The sequence below is a fragment of the Choristoneura fumiferana genome, chromosome 19 (genome assembly GCF_025370935.1).
Source record: "Choristoneura fumiferana chromosome 19, NRCan_CFum_1, whole genome shotgun sequence".
NCBI classification, from domain to species: Eukaryota; Metazoa; Arthropoda; class Insecta; order Lepidoptera; family Tortricidae; genus Choristoneura; species Choristoneura fumiferana.
The window spans coordinates 11,412,581-11,436,597 of NC_133490.1; the positions used below are offsets into that span (position 1 = coordinate 11,412,581).

Consider the following 24,017-nt stretch of genomic DNA (forward strand, 5'->3'; position numbering starts at 1 on the left):
ATCTAAAATTACTGGCAACTTCCTTAAAAAAATCTGACGTTTGCATGCGATGACATATGATTTGACATTTGTCGTGTTTTCATTTAATTTTCACTTCACTTGCATATTATTTCATGAAAATCACAATAAAATTGATCATCTACTCGCGCTCAACTCTGATTTTCATTGCAAGTTGTTAAACATTAACACCCGCAATGCCGAAAGTAGTGTCACGTAGCATCGTCTGTTCAGACACCAAGGATCAAGAAGAATATAACGAAACAAAGCCATTACACATCTATTACTGCATTTGTGGCCAGATGTCTTTGATTTTGGATTGCACCATTGACCGCTTGCCGCTGCGACCGACGGATGGAGCGCGTGTCATCGATGGATCAAAACATGCACACAAAATCACGTCAGACCCAGACGAAACTGTTTACCTGAAAAGAGACAAGGGTATCGAGCGCCAATACAGATTAAAATGCAAAAAATGTGCTATACCTATCTACTATAAGTTTGAGCAAGAAAGTAACGTTGTATTTATCATGCGTGGGGCTCTAGTACAGTCTGCTGGTGAAGGAGCTGTCACAGATATGTATAAGCAAGTAGCGATAGCACAACCTAAGAAAATTATGGTAACGAAACATACAAAGAACATGGGTAAGTTCAGTTCGGTGACCGTTTCGACAATAGATGAAGAAGAAGATGAAATTGAAGCTCGGGAAGTGGCAGACAGTTATGCAAATAATGCAAGGATTATCGAGAAGCAGTTGGAGAGAAAAGGCATGAATAAGAGGCAGGCGGAGGCCCCAGTACCCGTTCAGGAAAAGAGGGTTAGAGGGACTTTGATTGATAAATAAATTTGTGAGATTTACTGTGTGTTTTCTTCAATATTTTAAAGGTCATCTTTTAGGAGTAGAGTTCAAAAAGTTAGGCTATGTTAACTGGTAGTTAATCTTAAAACATTCAGTTACAAAAGTTCAGTTCAGATGAATGTTACTCATACAATTATCATATTTTGTAATGGCTTGAAGAAATACAACTGTATGGTTGTTTCTCTGCTATGCAATGGAACAATTCATACTACAAAATATACTACATTGTCATTAAATCATCAATTGTGAGAATTTGATGGGTCTTTGACTCAACCTGGAATAAAATCTACTTTAGGATGTGTGTCTAAAATGCTTGAAATTTTTTATACAAGGTTGAGTCAGATACATAGAATTACTGCCAAATGTATGTGCAGCCGAGGAAACTCAATCATGTACCAGAGTGGAACCTGTTCATAACCAATTTTGCTATGGTTTCTTTGGCAGATTTATGGGATTTCAACATGACATAAGTAGCACAAAGCTTCCACCCGGGTATGTTATTCAGTTTCCTCAACTGTACTCATACTATGTAAAATATTGAGTTGAGTTGCACCTCATTGCTTACAATCAATCATACTCATTCGTGAATGTGAGATGTGTTACTTTTATGTCAAAGCAAACTCCCTTAATGGTGGCCATCGCACATATCTACATAATTATGCGGACAATTTTTTTTTCTCTGTTTGCAATAGGAGAGAAAAAACTTTTAAAATAACCAGGCCAGGGTATGATAAAGTTTGAGAAATGCTGCATTAGGGTAACTTCTAGTGAGATTACAAAAACAAGTAAAGAGGTTGCATCCATTTTTTTTATTAAATAAAAACAATTTTACAATGTCCATTTTAAACAATAAATATAATTATGTTTCAATATTAATATGATTGACGGAATAAATATATCTTTCACTTACATTTCGTATTTACATAATTATTTACAGTGATCTAGCCAATCTGTTATAGAATATAAAAAATTATGTACTTAGAAAAGAAGATATTTTTAAATTCTGAATATTAAATTTTGTACATTATTTACATTTTTTTTGTATGTTTCACTAAATGTGATTTTTGAATCCCTGTTAGGAAATGAGAAAGCATTAAAAATCCGAACAGAAACATATAGGTACTAGGAATTTGTAATAAATAATATAATATTTACTTGCAGACTAATTTCTTTGCTTTCATTCTTGCTTTTTGAATAGAAATAGGATAAATTTAAATAACTATCATCAGCTCAAAACAAAACATTTTAAATTTTCTAATAAACTATAATAGTATAGAATAAACAGACAAATATACACAACAGATATTAACCAAACATCTAGGATACAATTTTATGTAATCACAATATTATAAAGCATAGTCAAATATCTAAAGGACAACAATTTAACAAGAAATATGGTAAGAGAACACTCCTAAAAAGTATTGCCTCTGCGGCTAACTTCATCATTATACATATATCAAAGAAAAGTGCCAAGACCAGTCTGAAGTTAGCCTCAGCATAAATACGTGGAAGCATTCAAATGCAACAGCAACAAGATAAAAGGGCTCTCCGAAAAACTGAAGAAGGGTAGTTGGCACTTTAAGAACAGGGAAGCATAGAATTCACTGTGTGATGTAACATTGGACGAGAAAAACGAGAGTAAATTTAATTCATTTGGTTAATTGAAACTAGATGGCGCTATCTACAATGAGATCTTGGAAAAACATTGCCATCTAGTGTCGATTTACTTAACGATTTTAAATGTTTCCCTCGCTTTTTCTCACAAATTTTATCTTCCCTTCAGGTATAGATAGACAACAAAATCACTGAATAATTTAATCGTAATACATGTTATTTTTCTTATGTCTAAAGGAATGTGGTTCGTTTAAAAGGATGATCGCTAAACTACGTCGTTTATTCGATTTAAAAGGGCACTTCCTAGGGGTTCTTATAAAGCTAGGTTGTAAAAATCGTCAATATTTTCAAATAAAAAAGGAAACGAGTTATTTGCGCAAGGCGTGTATTTCCCTCTTAAATGCTTGATAAAACAAAAAATAATTGCAGTTGTAATTACAAAGTCAAGCTATGCGTTTTAGTACGCCAAAGTGAGCCAATTTTCCTACTTACACATTACTGTCTTTTAAAAAACGTATTAGGTATACATATTAAGAGAAGTTAAATCTTTAGACGGGTCATTTAGTCAGTTGTTTAATTGTTTGACCGAGTGTATAAACATGTTAACCCATGTTAATTAATTGGGTGTTTTTACGATATAATTAATTTGTTATCAAGCTGTTCCCATTTGGTAAGCTCGCTTCAATTTTGTTAATCTCTTAATGGAAAGGAACTTTCGACTGCGCGATGCAGGTGATTATTTACAGAAATTAAAGTGACATTCGAAAATTCGCACTCAGGACAGGATAGTTAGAAACACTCCGATACTATAATAATTATGGCTACTGCGTCTAGGTAAAATAATTGAATTGCACTAGTTCATGGGCGCAAATATAAAAGCGCTTAAAGAGGTAATTCAACTATTACTCTATTACTGCTTTTATTTTAATCCTCCTTATTTTATTACATAAAGAGGGGTAAAAACTTGCCAAAAGGCTTGAATGTAAGAACATTGCATAAGTAGGTACGTCTAATTAAGTACTCGTGATTAGTCAATTTTTGTTACTATTTCATAGTTTCGATCACCCTTTAACATAGGGTACTAGTCGAAAAGTACCCAAAAAAGTTGTTGTACGCGCGCGACGGGTTAATCAGTTAATAATTCGTTTTACGACATTATTATTGTAATTCGTGAATAGATGGCGCTGAGGTGGCAACAAAGCGGGTACGCCACCTAGCGGTTGGTATCGGATATTGATAAATAAAGTCGACTATCACTATTAGTGTAAAAGTAAAATAATCGAGAAAATAAAATCACGTGGCGGTAAATAGTTTTAAATTTGCTATTTTACACAGACCGCAGCGTCGCTTTCAAGGTTTTTTTTTACTCTACAAAACTCCTGTACACGTTAACTTTGGACTTGTATTTGATCCGATTTGTTTGTATGCATTTTAGCAAAGCCGAATGTAAATAAAAATATTTTTATTTACTTATGTTATAAATAATAATTTAAATCATGTTTTTTTTCAATAACTGGTTACTCATCCTGATAAATAAGTGTTTTTCACTTTATTAAAAAATCTTAATAACCGCATCTTTTTGTTAAAAGTCAGGGCAACAATTCTCAAAAATATCAAGATAATAAATTTTTATAGTCTGAGTTTTGATCTTATCACGGTGGCGATGTTCCATTGAAAAAGAAAATAAATCCTCTAGGTATACCTACAAATTCACGATAAAATACACCTATATCAATCTTGAATGTTTTGATATCTACGAGAATCAGCGCCCAGATTTTTTTGCAAGATGAATAAAACAACTTGTTTTCTTATATTGTACGACTGGCCCAGATATGTATGTCTAGACATAGAGCCTCATTAGAGCCGTTTCCCTAATAATCAGATTATTTCGAGCAATGCAAATGCTTGTTGACCCCCAAATCCATTTGAGCCAAATTTCGAAAAATTGTTAGCAAATAACTATTAAATTCAGTCGTCTCGATAAACAAACTCCTATTTCTAGATTCGCTACGGAAAATTGTGTTCATCTACAGTTTAGACATTTTATTCAGTTCATTGTGTTCGTATTAGGTATTGTCATGGTGAAACGGGAAATGCGGTTAGGAATTTGGTTGAGGTGTCTCTATTGACTTCTGCAAAATTTACCGAAGTTTCAGAAACACACAGAAAAAATAAGAAAAAAATTGCTTTCCCTGGTTAACAATAACAACAAAACATAATTCTGAAGACAGGATAGGTCAACATTTTATGTCAACAGCACATGGAATCCACATTGGAATATACAAATACAGTTGGTATATAGTTAGTTAATACAATTATGATAATTATCCAATTTCCGAATAACTGTAAAAGTACATATCTAGGAAAAGATCAAATTATAAAAAACTGTATCCAACGTTAACGTAACTATCTCTTTTAAGTATTGTATTCCGAGATAATTACTTCTCTCTCTGAATTAGAAATTATCTTCTAAATCTAGAGGGCCAAGACGAACGAATACGCTAATATTTTCTTTTTTAATTATTAAAAAAAACATTAGGTTCGAAGCTGTATAATTACTAACAAACATGTATAAAACCCTTGGCCCTTTACAATATCATTTAGAGTTACTAATCTCACTTTTTCTCTGCCATACACAGAATTAAATATAAATATAATTTAGCAAGTTTAAACAGAAACTATAAAACAAAACATTTGAGCATCTCTCTCAAAAAATTTAACTTTTAAACGTATCTACTAAAGTTACACCAGTACCGGTTTGCGCTTTCTTTTTCTCCTGTGGTGCTTGTGATGTCTCGCGCCATTTTGTGTGTGTTCGCCATTTTGGTGAGGGACGCCATCTTGCGCGGCGCGTCTCTCGCTCTCTGCTATAAGGGCTTGAAGGGTGGCGGCGGCATGGCCGCTGGCTGGTGGTAAGGGTGGTACTGGCGACCTATGATGTCGCCCTAGAACGGCATAAACGTTAGCCTATACATTCATTATACTCGATCTGCTGTTGAGGATGAGGTGGCAGCTACGTGGGGCCGATTTCCACCATGTTCTTTACTTGATGCCTTTTATCTTTAAGATTATAATTTGGCTAAATATTTAATAGAAATATCATGCAAACTATAGAGTACCTACTCAATGTGCTTAGTCGTTTTGTACATAAACGATGAATACTTATGTTTGTCTTACCTTTCTCATTTGTAGGGTTCCGTAGTCAACTAGGAACCCTTATAGTTTTTCCATTTCTGTCCGTCCGTCTGTCTGTCTGTCCGCGGCTAAACTCAGAGTCCGTTAGTACTAGAAAACTGTAATTTGGCATGAATGTACATAACAGCCACGCCGACAGTGGTAAAATAAAATAAAAACTATTTTTTTTAAGGTAAGAACCTCCCATAGACGTAAGGTGGGGGTGTTTTTTTTTCTCGACTAACCCTATAGTGTATAGGGTATCGTTGGATAGGTCTTTCAAAACCATTGGGGGGTTGCCAAGATGATAAAGTGATCTGTTTGCGAAATATTCAACTTTATTCTGGGAATAATAACAAAATGATTTACTCGTAGCTATTGCTTACATTACTAACAGGCTAAGGTATAGTCGAGGAAACTGAATTACGTACGAGGGTGGAACCTTTTCGTAATCAATTTAGCTATGATTTCTTTAGCCGATGTATGGGATGTCAACATGACATTATTAGCAAAACGGTTCCACCCTGGTACGTGATTCAGATTTATGGACTACCTATACCTACTGCATACATACCTATCAAGTTTATTGAATGACGATAAGCATGAAACTGGGGTACTAACTAACATTGATCAGAAGTAAGTAAATGAGTACAGGGGAACAAATAAAGTCAAAATGTCTCTAAACAAGAATCTACAAGTAACACTAAATGGCGTTTCACTTATTTACGAGCATGATCGAAGCTACAGGAGTTTTCTAAGAACTTACCACGGCCTAATTTTTTTCCTAAGCTAAATTAAGGGTGTAAATACGAAAAGGGTAGGTGCATTACCTAACCTAAAAGGTTAAGATCTGTAAAGGTTCAAATTAATTGTTAGGCTTGAGGACTTGGACAATTTAATGGTGTTATCGACCCCAGATGAATTGATCTATGTAAATACTTACAACTTGTGGTTGGTTCTGTACTTGTTTTAGGTTTCTCTCATGGATCATTAGTTGATGCGCCGCCCTGCAAAAAAATGTCGGCTTTAGCTTTGGTCTTGGAACAATTTTCATCGACTATAGATTATAGAGTTGCTTTGTGGTGTTGTTGTTTTTGATGATAGAATAATTTGTTTCGTAGTTTTTCTGTACTTTTATCTTTACTGATCAACACGTCACTTACTATTATAAATGTTTATGTTATGCATGAGTGATTAAGTTAATTCTGACAAACTGGGAGCCTTTTCTTTACAAGCTTTTGATGTCTGATGATCATTTGATACGAAATTATCACCACCGCCTATGAGTACCTACCGACAACTCAAGGAGAATCATTGGTTTGTTACCGGCCTTTAAATAAAGCGTCTCATTCTGAGAGGAGGCCTGTGCCCAGCAGTGGGACGTGGGCTGGGATGAAAGAAAATGTAAGCCTTCTTTTTATGATACATAAAACAATAGATACGTAATTTAACCTTCTTATCTGGCTTTTATTCGCAGCTTCGCACGAGTAGGTTAAACCGTTCGAACCGGGATTTTACTAAGTCGGATTTTGTGAGTATAATATTGAGATACGAGATGGATGGATGACCTGGTTAAAGCCACGGGTTCACGGTGGATGTAAGCTGCTGCCAACAAAAGCAACTGGAGGTCTATGGGGGAGGCCTATGTCCAACAGTGGACGTCCTACGGCTGAGATGATGATGATGAATATTGAGCAAATCATGGTGGCGCCTCGCGTCACTACCTGTCCATCTGCTCTTGCGTCATCTCGAGCGCCTCCTGCATCTCCCGGGAGGTGTTCCTCACGAATTCTGCGTCACAGTAAGCGCCTAAACCCTGTTCAGCTAGCACCTGTCAAATAAAAACAGTACAGTACAATACAATACAATACAATGGCTCTTTATTGTACATACACCAGAAATAATAAGCGATACAGAAAACAGGTACACAGAGAGAAAATTACAAGGTAAGCACTAGGCGGCCTTATCGCTTAAGAGCGATCTCGTCCAGGCAACCTTTTTTACAGAAAGAAAAATCAGTATAATCATATTTTAAACTTTCGTGATTTCCACTCGTAATTAAATACCGCATCTCGCTGCTAAGTAGACACGACTGACACCCTGTAAATTCAGTTTACTTGTGACCACGGCCATTATAATGTGGTCGAAACGTCGAGGTAACTTAGCTTGTTAAAAAGTCTCAACTGTGGTAATTAATTTAAAAAAAGTCAGTTTACCCTTCATTACCAGGTGATTAATGAAAATGGAGATGATTTTAAATAGAGTATCGCAAGCTAAAGGGTTAGCAATAATTCAAACCAGTTACTAATATTTTTGTAATTCTGAAGACTACTTTGGAATTGCAACATTTTTTTTCATAGTACCAACTTAATCCATACTAATATTATAAATGCGAAAGTGTGTGTGTTTGTATGTTTGTACGTCTTTATGATTTTTTGGCATAGATATTGTTTATGGCCCAGAGTGACATAGGCTACTTTTTATCCCGGAAAAATGCAGTCCCCGAGGGAACAGCGCGCGATAACCGAATTCCACGCGGGCGAATTGGGGGCAAAAGCTAGTTTGATATAATAGCCTAGCTAAATACCAACTTGAAATATCCTTAAATCAATACCACAGAACGAGTTAATTAAGAAATACATCTCGATTAACCCGTTCCGTGGTATTGAAATTTGATGTGTTTAGCTGCTTAATACATAATGATTCTGATGATGATGGGGTTTTAAATTCAAGGTTTAATTCTACTCGCATAAGCTACTTTTGTTTTGTAACATTTTCAAATAACTTGAATTTAGAAAATTTATTAATAATCCTCAAATTTTATTATAATCGTTATAATATCGTATCGGATTTGGCGGTGTTATCGTCTCCTGGTACTGGGGCCTTTAAATAATTTTTGGCATTTATTTGACATCTCTTAGATAAATCAATGTGCTGTCAATTTTGTATTGTATCGCATACATTGAAATTACATTAAATCTGTATGAAAAATATTAAATTAACAATTTTTAAAAACTTGCAGAACAAAAGTACTTAGCTTAGTTATGCGAGAAGAATCGAACCTTGGATTTGAAGCTCCATGGTCAGACTCCCTGTATTTTGTTCTACTAAACAAAGTATTAGGCAGCTAAACACATCAAGTGTCAATATTTTTATCTTTAATAAAGGTCCATACCCTGGTAACCAGGCTCTCAGCAGACCCCACCACCGGAACTGAGGAGTTGATCCCTCGAGGGCTCCCTGGTAGAGAGACAACGCCGCGGCCTGTGCTATCGCCGCCTGCAACGCATGCTATGGTGAAGTTTGATGTTTATTTTGACGACTTAGTCTACGTCGTGTAATAGCCAAATGCAAATCGGAAATTTCAAGAACGTTGAGGTGAAAATGATAAATGAATAAGGAAAGTTAAGTTTTCTTAAGATCCACCTTTGTTTAGCTTATTTTATTTTTTAGAGGTATGTAGGTAGATTATTGATTACGAATTACATTTGGCTATTGCTCTGGAATTTTAACTTTTTCTACGCAAGTATCAACTAACCTTTAAAAGCCTATTTTTGATTCTATGTTTGGTTAACTTTTGATTATAAATATTTAACCTAAATGTATAACTTTACAAAATCTTCTACTGACTTACAAATTATATCACTAAGTTTGAAGCATTTATCTAGTTTGCTTTCTATTTAATTAAAATCTAAAGCTTTTTTCTATTTATTGATAATGTTAGCAAATAAATCAGATGTTCTCGTGAAATTTTTCGATTTGTCCTTTACAAGCAGTCGTGCTCAAACAAATAGTAAAGAAATAACATTTTATGTTATCTATTAAGCTTCTAAACCTACCTGAACTAAGATGCACTATAGTTAGCTTTATGACTTTACATGCCATTAGTTTAATTAAAAGTTAATTTACTTATGTTAGTTATTAAATTATTAATTACCGATTAATTCATTAACATGATCAGAACGTGAGAGCAAATTTAGCTTAATTAAATGTGTATAAAATTAATGTGCATATATTAGACGTGTCGTGTTATTTTGTGAAATTGTGATTTGAGTAAGCTTATTGTGATCGTGTTTATGTACCGTCTCTTCCTTTTCTCTGTGATTCTGTAAGCCAACTAATTATATTAGTGTTGATGCAATATTTTTGTCTACAAGCTGTGGAAGCTTCCTTCTCTCATAAATATGGAATAAGTATCAAGATATTATATTTGTAGCTATATATACCTACCAAAGTAATATCGATGATAAATCTAAGAAATTAGTTGGTCTGCATCTCTTAGAGACGTCAATTAACATTTTATTCTATTATAATATAAGTTGCATATATTTTTTTTACGAGTTAATGAAAAAGTTAAAAAGTGAAATGATATTTTTATTTTTAATTTAAGTCCATAAAAACAATCAAACAATCAATAATAATTAATGAGAACAAAACAAATAAAATAAAATTAAAGTTAAGTTATGAATACAATGAAATACGATTGAATTAAATTCACAAAGTATGCTGAATTAAATTTACAAATGAAATCTAATTGTTAATTATTGCAGTCCACTTGATTTCTATCGAGTGCAACAAAACCTAAGCTGTGAAATCTAATCTTGAAACTAGGATTGGTCAATAGAATATCAATATCATTGTATCTACTACAAGACATATCAAAGAAATAATTACGCGTAGAGTTGAAGTTCTAACAAATGAATCAGTAAGTTTTTATAATGTCAGTAAGTACCATACGATTAAAGTATTTTGGACCTCACGTGCCGTTAAGGCTCTTTCATCCCGCTGTGTATTCTACGCAGCGCAGTCGATCTTCACTGCCGTGTAGTTTTACGAGAAGATATACGAGAAACTTACAAGTTTTATTTAAGTATCAATTTCAAAACGTTAGTCAGCTTTGGCTTAAAAGTTACAGGTAGAAAAGGGACAATGTAGAATTTGAAAGAAAAGAAGGATGCTTCCATGGTGCGGACCTGGCGAGTGCGGACGAGCTATAAGCGGGGCGGGCGGCGCATGCGATGCCGCGCCCGAGGAGGCGCTGCGCACCATCCGACCTGCGTGATGCGCGTGCGCCGGCCGCAGCGCGCGCAGGCTGCGCCGCTCCCCGCCGCGCGCCGCGCGCTCTCTGGCGTGCGAAAACGCAAACGGTATCTTCGCCGCCGCGTTGTAACCGTACAGCGTCATCGTCTTCGATTCTGTTGTCGGCGTGAAATCACTCGCGAGATGCGGGGATATCTTGGGTTGGATGGATTCGAACGCGTTTGGCGATGGCGTCTTATCCTCCGGTGAAGCTTTCCTGGGCATTGAAAGCTTCTCTCTCGACGACGTCGAGTCTTCAGGATGGATTTTTTGTCGGGAAACGGCGGGAGACGTCCGGATTGGAGCGCTCTCGCTCGGTGTCGTGAGGTAATTGACGCATCCGAACGCGAGGCCTATCTGCCCGAGCATTTCCGGGTAATTTGACTTCTGATTGCTGTTATACGTTACCAGAATCCACGCAAGAATGCAGTGAAATAAAGATGATTGTGTTAGGAAAGGTTAGTCTAGTCTAAGGTTAGGTGCTGTGCGCCGCAAACGGCTCGACTACTTGGGAAAAAACAAACTCAAAACCACACGTTTGACTACCTTTGTAAATAGCGTTCTTTAGATCATTTGTGGTTCTTCTGCAATGTAAGGGATTGACATTTAATGACTTAGAATTAGATGAGACTAAAGCGTTGATTCTATAGCGTTTTAAAAAGGTGTGGTACTCACTCCAGCACTTGATAGATCTTTTCTGATTCGCCATTGAATATGAGAGGCCTTAGTGGTATTTGCTCTTTTGGTTGTCCATTTGGTCTGGAACATATAAGTACTCAAAATTAAAAGTGTACTGTGTAATTTCTATTTAACTTCCATTTGATATGCCAGCTCTTGGATCCCCAGAAGTGTCGACCAACCGGGACGACAGGGCCTTATAAAGGACTTTAAGTCGGCTGACCAGGGCCCTAAAGTCTCAACAGCAAGCGCCGCAATTGGCCGCAAATACATAATCCTTTACATAATAAAGAGGAGTACTTGCGACGCTTGAGGATTCGGTCCTGATCATCCGCAGCGCTGGTTTGTGAGCTGGTTGCCTAAATGTGGGACAGAGCGAAAATATCAACGCATGTAGCGCACCACACCAGGGTCTTACGAGCTTCCATGGCACCATGCAGTGACCCCGCCTGGACGCTCGTCCCTTACCATTTAACTACTTAGTTTGATGCGAGTATTGTGCCCTAAGAAAGCAAAAGGCAGTATCTCGAAAAAAATACAGCTTTGAGTTATTTATACCATCTTTTCGCAGAATGTCTTAAGCTACAACATGGTATAACTATAAATAGTTCAAAAATGCATTTTTTTGATACCGCCTTTTGCATTAAGTTATGTAGATTGGATAACAACGCAAACAACTTACACTGTGGGTGCCAGGGGCAAAGCCCCCACTCCGTATTCCCGTTGCATCATCGAACTTAAATGATTACCCACTCCCTCTGTAATAACAAACATTGTTGTTTGACACACATCGAAAAGAAAGGTTGCGCACTGAACCCTAAGATTTTTTATCTACATGCATATCATAACTTCCCTATTATATGTTCAGAAACGACTATCAAATGGCCTTTATTAAGAAACCTGGTATCTGCGGGTGCATCTTAATGTTCACATTAAAGTACAGTGCATCTTAATGTTTACATTAAAGTATCGGTAATACTTTTTTTAACAATGCATATCTGTACATATTGTAGAAAACTTATGACATGCATGTAGATAATAATTATTATTCAAAGTCAAAGTCAAAGTCAAAGTCAAAATACAGGCCATATCTGAACATATTATAGAAAACTTATGATATGCATGTAGATAAAGTTATGTATGCGGCTATACATAATTAGGCATTAAAACACTCGTGTGATCTTATTATGAAACGAGCCGAAGTACCACACTCGTACTTTAATGCCTCTCATTATGCACCAGCCACATAAATAACTATTAAAGGCGGAATACTTAAACTTGTTTAGGCTGTGTTCTGATGTGCGAAGATGTCAAGGTCAAGGTTAAAAATCTCTATTGGAAACAGTTTAGTGGAGCGAGGCTTAGTAAATGAAGCGTTTCTATTGGTTCATGAAAAACATCCTCCCACATTTCTGGTTGAAACGGAGACTTACGTTTGATATTCTGATATTATACCTGGCGGAGGGTCTCCAGGCTTCCGGTGCCGGTGGAAGTGCCGGTTGGGCCCGTGCCGACGGATGCTCGACCACACGCCCCCAAATAACGAGTGGTTTCTCTGAAGAATATAATCATTAACCATTATGAATAGATTGGAAGGGTCCGCTTCCGTCATCTGTTTTTGGATAAATACAGGGATTTTTTTATTGCTGTTACTAAACCGTTGAGTAAATCTTCGGCCTCATCTGCATTTTCGTCAGGTCATAATCTTTATTTTTTTTTAAGTATAGATAATTCCTGAATGTACTAACTAACCTAACCTAACCTATTGAGTTCTACAGGATGGGCATTTCAAAGTTCCTGAAAAATTTATGGCTTGAGACATAAAAAGAGTTATGTATGACATATGAGCATTATAAAAAACATTACATTATGGCTAACATTATAGATCAAGAACGGGACCAGAAAGATGATTTTTCATTTTATTGCTCTTATATTACTTAGTTCAACGGGTTTTAACCAATGATCGTTTGTTATTTGAGAATGTGTCTATTCAAAGCTTATTGCTCTATAGTGTTGTTATAATGCCCTTACCCTATGCATGGGCACATCACATTCAGCAGCGATTTCATCCAGGTTTCCTGAGATAGCCCTCTTCAGTTCAGGCCCTGCCTCATGCAAGGTCCTGAGTCCCGCCTGCAGCGTCATCTGGTGGCCAGTTTCGTCGTTCTGCCTCATCTCCTGTTCTTTCCGTTTCTTAAACCTTATGGAAGAAGTTACTGTTAGTTTCTTCGGTTAAAGATACGACGTGGGTAAGGTTCGAAAGTTTTCTGCTTCCTTTCGGATTTACTATTACACCCGTAAATATGTATGACGGCCGGAAATATCTTTGCACCTCACTTGCTGGAATGTGGTTCACTCTGCGCCTCTTAGCACTTTAATCGGTATTTCCATATTTATTACCGATAGCAGCATAAGAGTGAGAGGCATGTTTAATGTTGTTATTTTGCTATAGTAGGTACCACAGATATAGATTGCAATAGATTACGCAAATGCATCTACTTCGCGTGTCCGAACCCCAACCAAACGTCGGGGTTGGCCCCATACAAAGACTGACCGCTAACTGACTAATCATGACTAGTGACTGACTCGAGCCCCACGGTGCGGGCGGGCGGCGCATTTGAATCGATTTTGCGCGGACATTGGGGAATTCACATCGCTAATTCGCTCTTGAGACGTCACAGTAGATATAAAAAAGTGACACGGTTGGTTTTCATACAGATTGAGGTGTTTGCGTTATCTAGTGTAATCTATATCTGTGGTCAAACAGTACCCTATTTGCTGATCCTTTGCTTTCTGTCTAAGTGAAAGTAAAAAAATCTAAAAGTCACGTGCGCAGTTATTTCCGTAATTTAATAGACTACAAACGTAGATATATTTATCATCGATTTAACTCGGAAGCTACGACTACTCACGAAGTGTGAATCAATTACCGTATTAAGTTCTTGATGAGTTTATCTTCATTAAAACGAAACTTAATTAGTCACTGTCATAATTATCATTATCGATGAAGACCAGAAATCCAACCAGCTATTCATGAAGACGCGTGATTTTGTAAAGAATGACCTTGTAATAAAAACCACGGCACGCGTCATCGTGAATGACTGTACTTATATTATTGGACACAAAGTATCATTCAGGATAATTGACTGACACTTCGAGTCTAGTCGTATTTCCAAGTTTTCCCGATGGCATAACCTTATTTTTTACATCTGCAATAACACAAACTAATGCCGATTTTATTGTGAGCAGAATCTTTTGAACCTCCCAATACTTACCGGCCTTCAATTGGTGCAACTACACTAGGAAATGGAAAAATCTAAGAAGCTAACTCTATTTGTGATCTAGGAGTGATCCTAGATGAAAATTTTATAGAAAATGAGAATGTAGTAAAAATTGCTATTATTAAAATGCCCATTATACGTTAGACCAACAAAGCGACATAACAATATGGAAACTAAAAAGTTGTGAAAGACGATCGGATTTGGCACAGAAAAATGTTGGCAGGAGGTATAAAGTTTTTGCTAATAATAATCCCATTCACATCAATATTTTTTTCTCTTACTTTTGATTTAAATTCATCCGTAGCTTCCATTAAAAAAATTGGTTTTTCGTTTCTTATCAAATTACTCTTTCTCGGTCTCAATACAAATTACAATGTCTTCAATGGAAACCATACGTTTAGAGGCCAATAGTGTTAACATCATTATTACTATGATCATCATAAATATGATTATTATCATCATGATCATCACCAACATCAATATCATCATGTCATGTCGCTTTTATGGTGTCTAATTAACAACGGGTCTAATAAGTAACGTGATATACATAATGTATGTATAATATAGCAAAAATAAGAAGTGCAATGCCGAATACAGAATAAGAATAATTATTTTCGACTTTACCGTTTCAGATAGTTACTGAAAACCTAATTAAAAAATTTAAATAGTGCTAGTGTACCTAGTAAAAGTAATATTGGTTTTAATTCATGTTTTTAAATGTTTGTTTTCTTTAAAAAACGGAAGATTACAAAACACAACACTTACTCATAAATTACGAAAAGGTAACAAAATACGGAATAAGTAATTTTTTTTATTTCGGAGATGTGGGACAACCCAAAAACGTCATGCCTGTTGAAGCTCTCGGGGTAATTTAGTGTTTTTTAGACATTTTATTTAGATCTTCTTAGGAACATGCAGGGTGAAACCCAAAACTATGAGCGGGTGGTTTCGTTTATAGTTAACATCTAGTTTTATTTTCTATCTTAGGAATTGCGTAGAAAAAACACTAGTGGGTACATTCGTTTCCTATTCAACATACGGACGATGCGTTACTTACGCGTGATTCCTATGAAACAAAAATAATCGTGTCAGTGTCCGAAACAAATGAAAACTCAAAAAAATACAATAATGACGCTGAGACAAGAGCAGACATCCAGAAAGAACCTTAACCTTAACTATTTAAACTTGACGTGAAACTCATAAAGGCTGAAAGTAACTAAGTCTCTCTTTATTTGTTTTTTTATGAAGCCTAGTAACTAGTAATTGCCAGTTTTACAAATATCATCAATGATCGAATCTTAACCTTTGAAATTAGAAACAGGATCAAGTCCACTTATTGGCAACCATTGTCCTCTAAAGAATCAGCAGTCGAAGTTTTTCAGAACAAGTGCCGCGCGGTATCTAGAGTAGGTCTATAATAAAATCCACTGACCTTCTAAAGTAGTCCTGTATAAGGAAAGTGGCGTAGAACTTTCCAACTGTTATCTCATTGGGATCCCCTGGAGGTGGTACGACCTGATCCAGAAGTTTTGGGGAAGTGCGCTTCCAAATCTTTTTGATGACTGCCCGAAGTTGTGTATTGCAGTCGTCTATGTTACCTGCAGAAATCAAATTATTATTATTATATACTTTGTTCAATGTTTACATTCAAAGGTCATAAAATTTTCTTTTCATTCGGGTCGGTTCTGGTTATGTTAGGACTTGAAGTAGAGTCGACCATGAAATTAGTTTACCACCCTAAGGTTTAATGTCATTTGTAGCGCTTAAAACGTCAATCAAAGATTTTCTTTTACTCACAAGTCAATAGTCTTATTGTTTTATTTCTGAAGTAGGAACTGTCATTAAAATTGCTAAAGCACTTTCTTGGTCGACCATACCCTCATCACTACTATTAATATTGTGTAAAAATTACTTGCACATTGAAAATTGATTTGGTACGTCTAGAAAACCTTTTTCATAGGAGCCAATGATGACAGATACTTAAACATTTAGTAACGCTCATACAGAACTGCAGCAGCGTTATCCGGTGAGAATCTACGCATACGCATCGTGCGTTGTGTGGGCAATTAAAACGTAGATACTTGAAAAAGTTTTTCTACAAATCTTTTGAAAAGTACGCCTGGAGCTTCCTCAACTCAAACAAACCAATCAAACCAATGACCATTATGCCTTATCTTATCTCGTCTTACCCTCAGTCTTGATTTTAAGCGAAGTCCGAACAACAGCGAAGAGTGTGGCGTTGAAGAGGACAGTCCCGTCAGAGTTAAGAGGCATGTTCATGGACACGAGTCTTTTGCAGGCCACGCGGTGCGGACAGAGTTTGCCAAATCCTGGAAACAAGTAAGTAATGATAATAACAGCGACACAGATTAGCTTGAAGGGATTGTCTGAGGCGGTAAAGGCGGTGGCAACTGTCGCTCGCCGAATGCGGCCGACTACCGTGCGGCGAACAACAAAGTGTAATTTCAGTTTTACTGTAAATGGCATAATTATACAAATAAACGTAAGTAATAAATAATAATGCAGTGAACTTACCTAAAGGAGGACTTATTTTTCTTAATAAAGTAACTACATCTAAATGTTTTATTCGACCCTTGGCGTCGGGATCATATTCACTCCATAATCTGGAAACGATAAATCAAAATAAATTGATCTATTTCGCCAATTTTTTTTTGTTTGTCCTGTACTTATCTTCCCAGATTTTTTATTTGTGCTATTATTGATATAATAATTATGTTCATGGCTTCTTACCTTATAAATTCATCTAAGTGGTGTGGTCCCAGTATTGACCAGTCTCTAGTTAAATAGTCGAAGTTGTCCATAATAACGGCTACAAATAAATTAATAATCTGGAAAATATGAAATATTATTAACTTCTATTTCTTCAAATGACAAACTTTCTTAAAATAATTGGTTGGTTCAGGCAAATCGTCTTTAAATAGCGACTGTCGCTTTACTGGCGCACTGTATGACGGGTGTTACTTATCATCACCGTGCACACTCAGTTTCGTGGTGCCAGGCACTCAGTTCTTGTCTAAGGCGGCTCGTTGAGCGAGCGGACGCAGCCGCCTTACTGCCATTTAATTCTGGAATATGCTTCAAGATTGTCGTTCGGGTGCGAACGTGTTGTTTTCTTGTTTAAAAATCGGTAAAAATAATTAGCAGGCCGCATTTCTAATGACTTAAGAACCCCTGATTTAATCAACTATCAGCGAACAGACATAACCTTGTACTGTTACGTAAAAGCTTTTGCTAAAAATGACTACTATGATGAAAGAGCAGAGTACGTCTTTTGCTAAAGATGATCAAGATGAAGTGGCATTGATAGGCTACATCGCTTGAAGAATAGATAACCGCTGGGAAAGAAAGGTTCTCCTGTGGCAAATACAAACCGGAGGACGCATTGTTAACAGGCCTCCTGCATGTTGGATCAAGAACATCGTTGGATGTAGGTAAAAATTTCTCATGCCAATGTAGCGTTGGTGGTAGGGTTACTTTCAACAGTGGACGTTTTTTGGCTGGTGAAGAAAACCCTTACCAAGAAGGAGCAGAGCACGTAGAAAGAGATGAAGTAGGGGAAGGCGAGGACGGAGCCGCAGGAGCCGGCGCTGTCCTCGCCAGGCTCCTCCACGTAATGATCATCACACTGCACTTCGGGCTCCGGAGACACTCCCATCATGATGTCCTGCCAAGCTTCCCCTGGAACAGTGACATTATTTTTGATAATCTCTAATAATAAGTACAATACAATATGGAATTTGATAAAGATAGTCTGGAATAACACATCTTTAGATTACGTTTCATCCTAAAATTTCCACAGGGTTCGGGATAAGACCCCAAAATTTCAACCGTTTTTTTTCAATTCAAATTAACGATGTTATTTTGGAGAGAGAGAGAGAGAGAGAGAGAGAGAGAGAGAGAGAGAAACTTGACTGACAGACTGATTCATCAAAGTTTTTTATGAGAATGTATAACGAAGCTTACCTGTAGCTGAGCGGAATAAGACCAGAATGGCTTGAGGGAACGTCTGAAAGTGATTGTTCCTGGTGATCGGAGTTTCATCATCTATTGCTACTTTCCCAAACACCTGAAATATACCAATTTGTTTTATTATAATCATAATCTATAGTCTATCTATGAGCATAAGGTTGGCTCATTTCTCGCTCAACTAGCAGGAAATGCAGCTAGCCTTATGGGCACTCGCCTGCAGAGGCAAGATAATAGTACTCATCAGACAATATCTCAAATAAGTTAAAAATAGTGTTCGTAATCTCACCTGCATCCCCACCACAGCATAAATGAAGAACAGCATGAGAATCAGCAGTGCGACATACGGAAGGGCCTGGAAGGACTTGATAAAAGTCCAGAGTAGAGTCCTGATGCCTTCGCCTCGCGACAGCAGCTTCACGAGTCTCATTACTCGGAAGAGGCGAAAAAAGTTTATGGAGGGTATGGAGGTTTCCTGGAACGTGTAGATCTAGTTCAGTAAGGTCATTTGCAGAATGTTTTAGATTTTTTTTTTGTTTGTGGTAGAGAGATGTTATAAAACCCCTAAATGTGTAAAATAACAGGATTTTAGTAGGAATACGGATGTAAGATAGCGCTCATAAGTATTAGGTAATTTGTTCATTCATTTAGGTACCTGAATCCATATATCAGAGGGACGATAGAAAGAGAGGGTGATTTTGATTGTAATAAATAACAAACGCGTTGAACAATATGGCTTCTGTTGTATTATTAAAATTACATATTAGATCGCATTATTGTGTGAATATCTTGTACTTACAGAAATTAAGGATGTCTTCATTATCTATTTTCGATTATTAACGTACGCACGTACAGTTGGGTATAGATATAATATAACTTTAAGACAATACTTGGTCATACTCAGTTTTAAATAATTGACAAGTATAAAAACTACAGTAAGAGTTTTCGACAGAGATAGTATCGGCTGAGTTATGTGTGCCACTTGTGAATTATAAATTGCAGCCATTTACATTGCTGATGCAGATTTGTTCGTTACTGTCCCATTGTCTTAAGCTACGTGTAATGTATTGACATCTAAAGCTATAATTACTTTTTTATATACAAAATTATTAATGTTGTTTATATCTTTAATCTGATTATTATCGGTGTTAAGTGTTTGTACAGCTAAGGCATCGTGTTCAGGCGTGCAACTTACCTTTATTTGGGTTTTTGATAAACCGCTTGCCTGAAATCAATAGGCTACATTTGTAATAAATAAGGAAAAACAAATTTAACACATGCAGGACAAGAAACATCCATTATTAATACCGAATCACTTACTAAGTAGGAAATAGATGCAATGACGCAATTTCTGGAACTAAGTACCTACAATACTTTTAAATAATATTTACTAATGTAGAAAAAATATATAGCTACTTTCCTCAATTAGTACCTACTTCAATTCTAATTTTATTCTCAAATTTTTTTAGAATATTTAAATTAACTACACAATTAAGACTATAAATGTGTTTACTAAGGTACATTACTTTACATATCGTTTCAAAAATAATGATGATTTCATGACTTAGCTACAATATGTACTTCTGTGACGGTCAATTCGTCCATGCTTGGGACAGCAACTGTACTATTTGTATTGAAAATGTCTACAGCATCTTTTGTATTTATTTCATTTATATTAATCATTTCTCCAGATATAGAAGTTAATTCAATTCTTAACATCTGTAGCTTAATTCAGTCACGTTACTAACGTGTTAATTTTTTTGTATTTATTAATGTTTGAAATCTTCAACTTCTTCGATACAAATGAGTACAATCTTTGTGAAATCTACTTTATGCGGTGCAGTGCCGTAGTATTACCTGATTCTTGAGCTCGTTTACTTGTGAAACAACTATGTCGATGATGCTTCCTAGCACGATTATGAAGTCAAATGTGTTCCACGCGTCACCGAAGTAATTCTACATAAAAAAAATTCATTACGGACATAGCTATTTAAAACTCTTTTTTACTCCTCTCCTTCACAAAAGTAACTTTTCCTCCCTGACGAGAGGGAGCAAAGTGCAACTTTTCTGTTCAAGGCTTTTCTAAGTGTTTTATTGCAAATGCCATTTTTTGAAGTTGATAATTGTAAAGCCACGCCATTTTCTATGCTGGTTGTTCTTTAATAATATTTAGATTTTTTTTTCAAGTTTCTTAATGCTCGGTGTGAAAAGTTGTATGAGCCACTCGGGAGCAAAATTATTTCCATCTTGGGCGTTAACACTTAACCCCTCATTACGCTCAGGATTCTACTTAATTGTAGAATCCTTCGCTACATTCTGGATTCAATGTACGCCCTCGCCGTAAATACACCATTTTGCTCCCTTGTGACACAAATAACTATTCATCATCATCATCCCAGCCTATATACGTCCACTGCTGGGCAATCCTTCAGAACAAGAGGGCTTGGGCCGTAGTTCCCACGCGGGCCCAGTGCGGATTGGGAACTTCACACGCCCCATTGAATTTTCGCAGGTTTGAGCAGGTTCACGATGTTTTCCTTCACCGCAAAGCTCGTGGTAAATTTCAAATGTAATTCGCACATGAATTTCGAAAAACTCAGAGGTGCGAGCCGGGTTTGAACCCACGACCCTCTGCTTGAGAGGCGATAGGTCAAACCACTAGGCCACCACGGCTGCTGCAAATAACTATTATTCGCTATTTATTAAATACTTAATATTAGGTAGTTAGTTTATAGTTAAGTTTTATATGGTATTTTTTTTGTACCTATTTTTAAGGAATATATTATTCATATATATTTCTTCATACAATTATTAGTAGTTATCGAAAACAATGCACTTGTACATGATAATGGTGATAATACAGAACATAAAAAAGATAGATTTGAGATTATAAATAATGCAGACGATAGTAACAATAATGTTACAGAAATATTAATTGATAATAACAAAATTGATAAAACTACGCACCTTGAATCTAAATGCTGCTAATTTAAAGATAAATTCCAATGCAAATACAGCAGTAAAAATCATATTCAGCATGTCGAGAGCTTTGCTGTATTCTGTAGGTTGGTTGTGATACTTCATAGCAAGAGTTATGGTGTTGATCATGATCAGAACAAAGATGGCATACTCGAATGGCTGTGATGTAACGAACCACCAGACCTTGTATTGTATACGATGCTTTGGGATGTACCTGAGTAAATAGATAAAGAATAATAAAATTTTGTTTAAAATTACCAGAATACGAAAAATATTGGCATGATTTAATTATCAAACTGGTTTAAATTCATGCTAAGCTAATAATAACGTACAAAATGGTATAGAAGTAAGTAATGGAAATAATATTATTAGATTACCTTCTTATAGGCTTTGCTTTCAAAGCGAATTCTATGCAGTTCCTTTGGTTCTTATCTAATTCACAATTCTTATATTCCTGTTCACCTTCATTTTGGAATGTGACTATGACGAAACCGACGAATATATTTACCTAAAACATTATCCTTTGAATGTATCATTTAACCGATAGAATTAATGGTACCAAATAAGCTGCAGGTCAATAAAGGTGAGATAACTGATTAAAAATTAGAAAAAAACACTGCCAAAGAACAGAAAAAAGTAAAAAAAAAACAGAATCTGATTGAAATTCACAAATATTGTAACATGATTTATGGGAATTATGGGACAATACACAAAGACAATATAAAGAAATATTATAAGATACCCATTTAAAATACGTACTTAAGTAAATGAAACAAAGCTCAAAAGTTCTAAAAATGTGATTTCAAAATGTGACTGATTGATGATGTTGTGTGACATCTATGATTTGCCTAGATAGAAAGGCGAACCAATGTGACTGGACGATAACAAATGAATCAATAATTATTAGAAACACTTACCATAAAGAAGGCAATTATAATAATATAAATAATATAATAGGCTGCAACAATTGGACGGAAGTTAGTTATGGGACCTCGGTTCTCGGAGTTTGAGTCTATAGACACATACAACAACCTACAAAAAAATAAAAATATTAGAAACAACTATTACGATCATTCACTAAATTATTTATAATTAGAGCAATCAAATTGAGAAGCCACTGTTGTTTTATTTAGTTTTATTAATTCATGTAGTTGAGATTATAATTTGCGTTGAGAACATAATTAGAATAGTTATGCAGGATGATTCTGGAGACCTTATAGGGATCAACTCTTTACCTACCACTAAATCTAAGAAGTCGGTTAGAATTTGGTCATCGAATTCTGGCAGTGCGTAATGTCACAAATACTTAACATTACATTGCATAAATGAAGAAAAAGAATGGAGAAAAAGCATATTTAGTAGAATGATCAGAGCTATAGTAGCCAAAATCTGACTCTATAAATACAAAGCTTACAACAGATAAATTATTTCTTTCAACATCATAGAAATTGGTAATTTCCAGTTCTTTTTCTGTTATTTTGACCTTTTCTATGCTAGCATTTTTAATATTGATCTCTAACTTATGTGAATGACCTAGTTTTCATTTTATCGCAATTCTGCTGCTTGCCGGACTGCTTTTTAGTGTCAGTAGAACGAGGTTTGCGTTACATTTCTTGTGCCAGGGCTCTATGGCCAGACTCTACCACCGCATTTACGTAAAAAATAATATTTTAGTTTCTTGATTCATTAGGTACTGTAGTTTCACTATACGCACATCTCATGCGACGAAAAACAAAGACAAAATATTATCAAACTCGAAATTTTTGTTCCTGAGTTGATCCCGAGCTACTAATCGTCTCTCCAGGCCAGAGTCGCCCTCTATTGATTGTCTATGATCTGTTTAATCAACTCACCCTGGCCACCCTTCAAAAGTGGAAACAGTAAACAAAGTTAGCATCCCCTTCATAACATTGTCGAAATGGAAATCATTCCTTTTCCATTCTCTATCTCTCACTACGTAGTTTCTGTTTTCGAACACAAGATATGTCCCTCTGCAATGACAAATTGTATTAAATTAATAAGAAACAATTCAATCAATTCAATTTATTCAGCAATTTAAATTGTTTCATAATATATCACAAACTTGGATTTAATACGACAATTATGATGAATAATGAAGTGCCTCTTGTTTTGCCGACAAACTTTTCATCAAACATATTTGTTTCATTTATTGCAATTTGTTTATTACTGATTAGAGCTCATTGGAAATTACTTTATCTACGTCTCTACGTCTATTAAAAAAAAAGTCAATTTTTGTCGGTAATTCAAGGGTCAATCTTAATAATGATGATATCGATAATTTACGACGATATGTTCACTTCAAATCTGAATCCATAAAATCGTTAATTTATTTTCTTAGGCTCAATAT

General features: G+C 35.8%; 2 protein-coding genes across 23 annotated transcripts in view; one reads left to right on the plus strand and one right to left on the minus strand.

Moving 5' to 3' along the window:
• Positions 1-45: 45 nt before the first annotated feature.
• On the plus strand, positions 46-856 carry LOC141438826 (STING ER exit protein). Its single transcript, XM_074102848.1, has one exon. The coding sequence runs from the start codon at positions 195-197 to the stop codon at positions 840-842; it is 648 nt and encodes a 215-aa protein (XP_073958949.1). The 5' UTR covers positions 46-194; the 3' UTR covers positions 843-856.
• Positions 857-939: 83 nt separating this feature from the next.
• LOC141438818 (muscle calcium channel subunit alpha-1-like) overlaps positions 940-24,017 on the minus strand; it is a 187,827-nt gene continuing 164,749 nt past the window's right edge. For 6 of the 22 annotated variants that reach the window (XM_074102809.1, XM_074102812.1, XM_074102813.1 and 3 more), the window contains 23 exons: positions 23,503-23,640; positions 22,567-22,681; positions 22,027-22,157; positions 21,638-21,863; positions 20,528-20,626; positions 19,866-19,895; positions 18,960-19,145; positions 18,668-18,770; positions 18,222-18,382; positions 17,435-17,532; positions 17,219-17,307; positions 16,873-17,013; positions 16,116-16,281; positions 15,741-15,749; positions 13,434-13,602; positions 12,858-12,957; positions 12,085-12,160; positions 11,400-11,483; positions 10,619-11,118; positions 8,821-8,924; positions 7,370-7,476; positions 6,589-6,652; positions 940-5,438 (listed from right to left, as the gene is read on the minus strand). In XM_074102809.1, the coding sequence (XP_073958910.1) occupies positions 5,214-5,438; positions 6,589-6,652; positions 7,370-7,476; positions 8,821-8,924; positions 10,619-11,118; positions 11,400-11,483; positions 12,085-12,160; positions 12,858-12,957; positions 13,434-13,602; positions 15,741-15,749; positions 16,116-16,281; positions 16,873-17,013; positions 17,219-17,307; positions 17,435-17,532; positions 18,222-18,382; positions 18,668-18,770; positions 18,960-19,145; positions 19,866-19,895; positions 20,528-20,626; positions 21,638-21,863; positions 22,027-22,157; positions 22,567-22,681; positions 23,503-23,640 (3,121 nt within the window). In that variant the 3' untranslated portion in view covers positions 940-5,213. Of the gene's footprint in view, positions 5,439-6,588; positions 6,653-7,369; positions 7,477-8,820; positions 8,925-10,618; positions 11,119-11,270; positions 11,309-11,399; positions 11,484-12,084; positions 12,161-12,857; positions 12,958-13,433; positions 13,603-15,740; positions 15,750-16,115; positions 16,282-16,872; positions 17,014-17,218; positions 17,308-17,434; positions 17,533-18,221; positions 18,383-18,667; positions 18,771-18,959; positions 19,146-19,865; positions 19,896-20,527; positions 20,627-21,637; positions 21,864-22,026; positions 22,158-22,566; positions 22,682-23,502; positions 23,641-24,017 lie in introns of those variants that run through there. The other 16 variants (XM_074102820.1, XM_074102821.1, XM_074102816.1 and 13 more) reach the window with 9 other exon arrangements.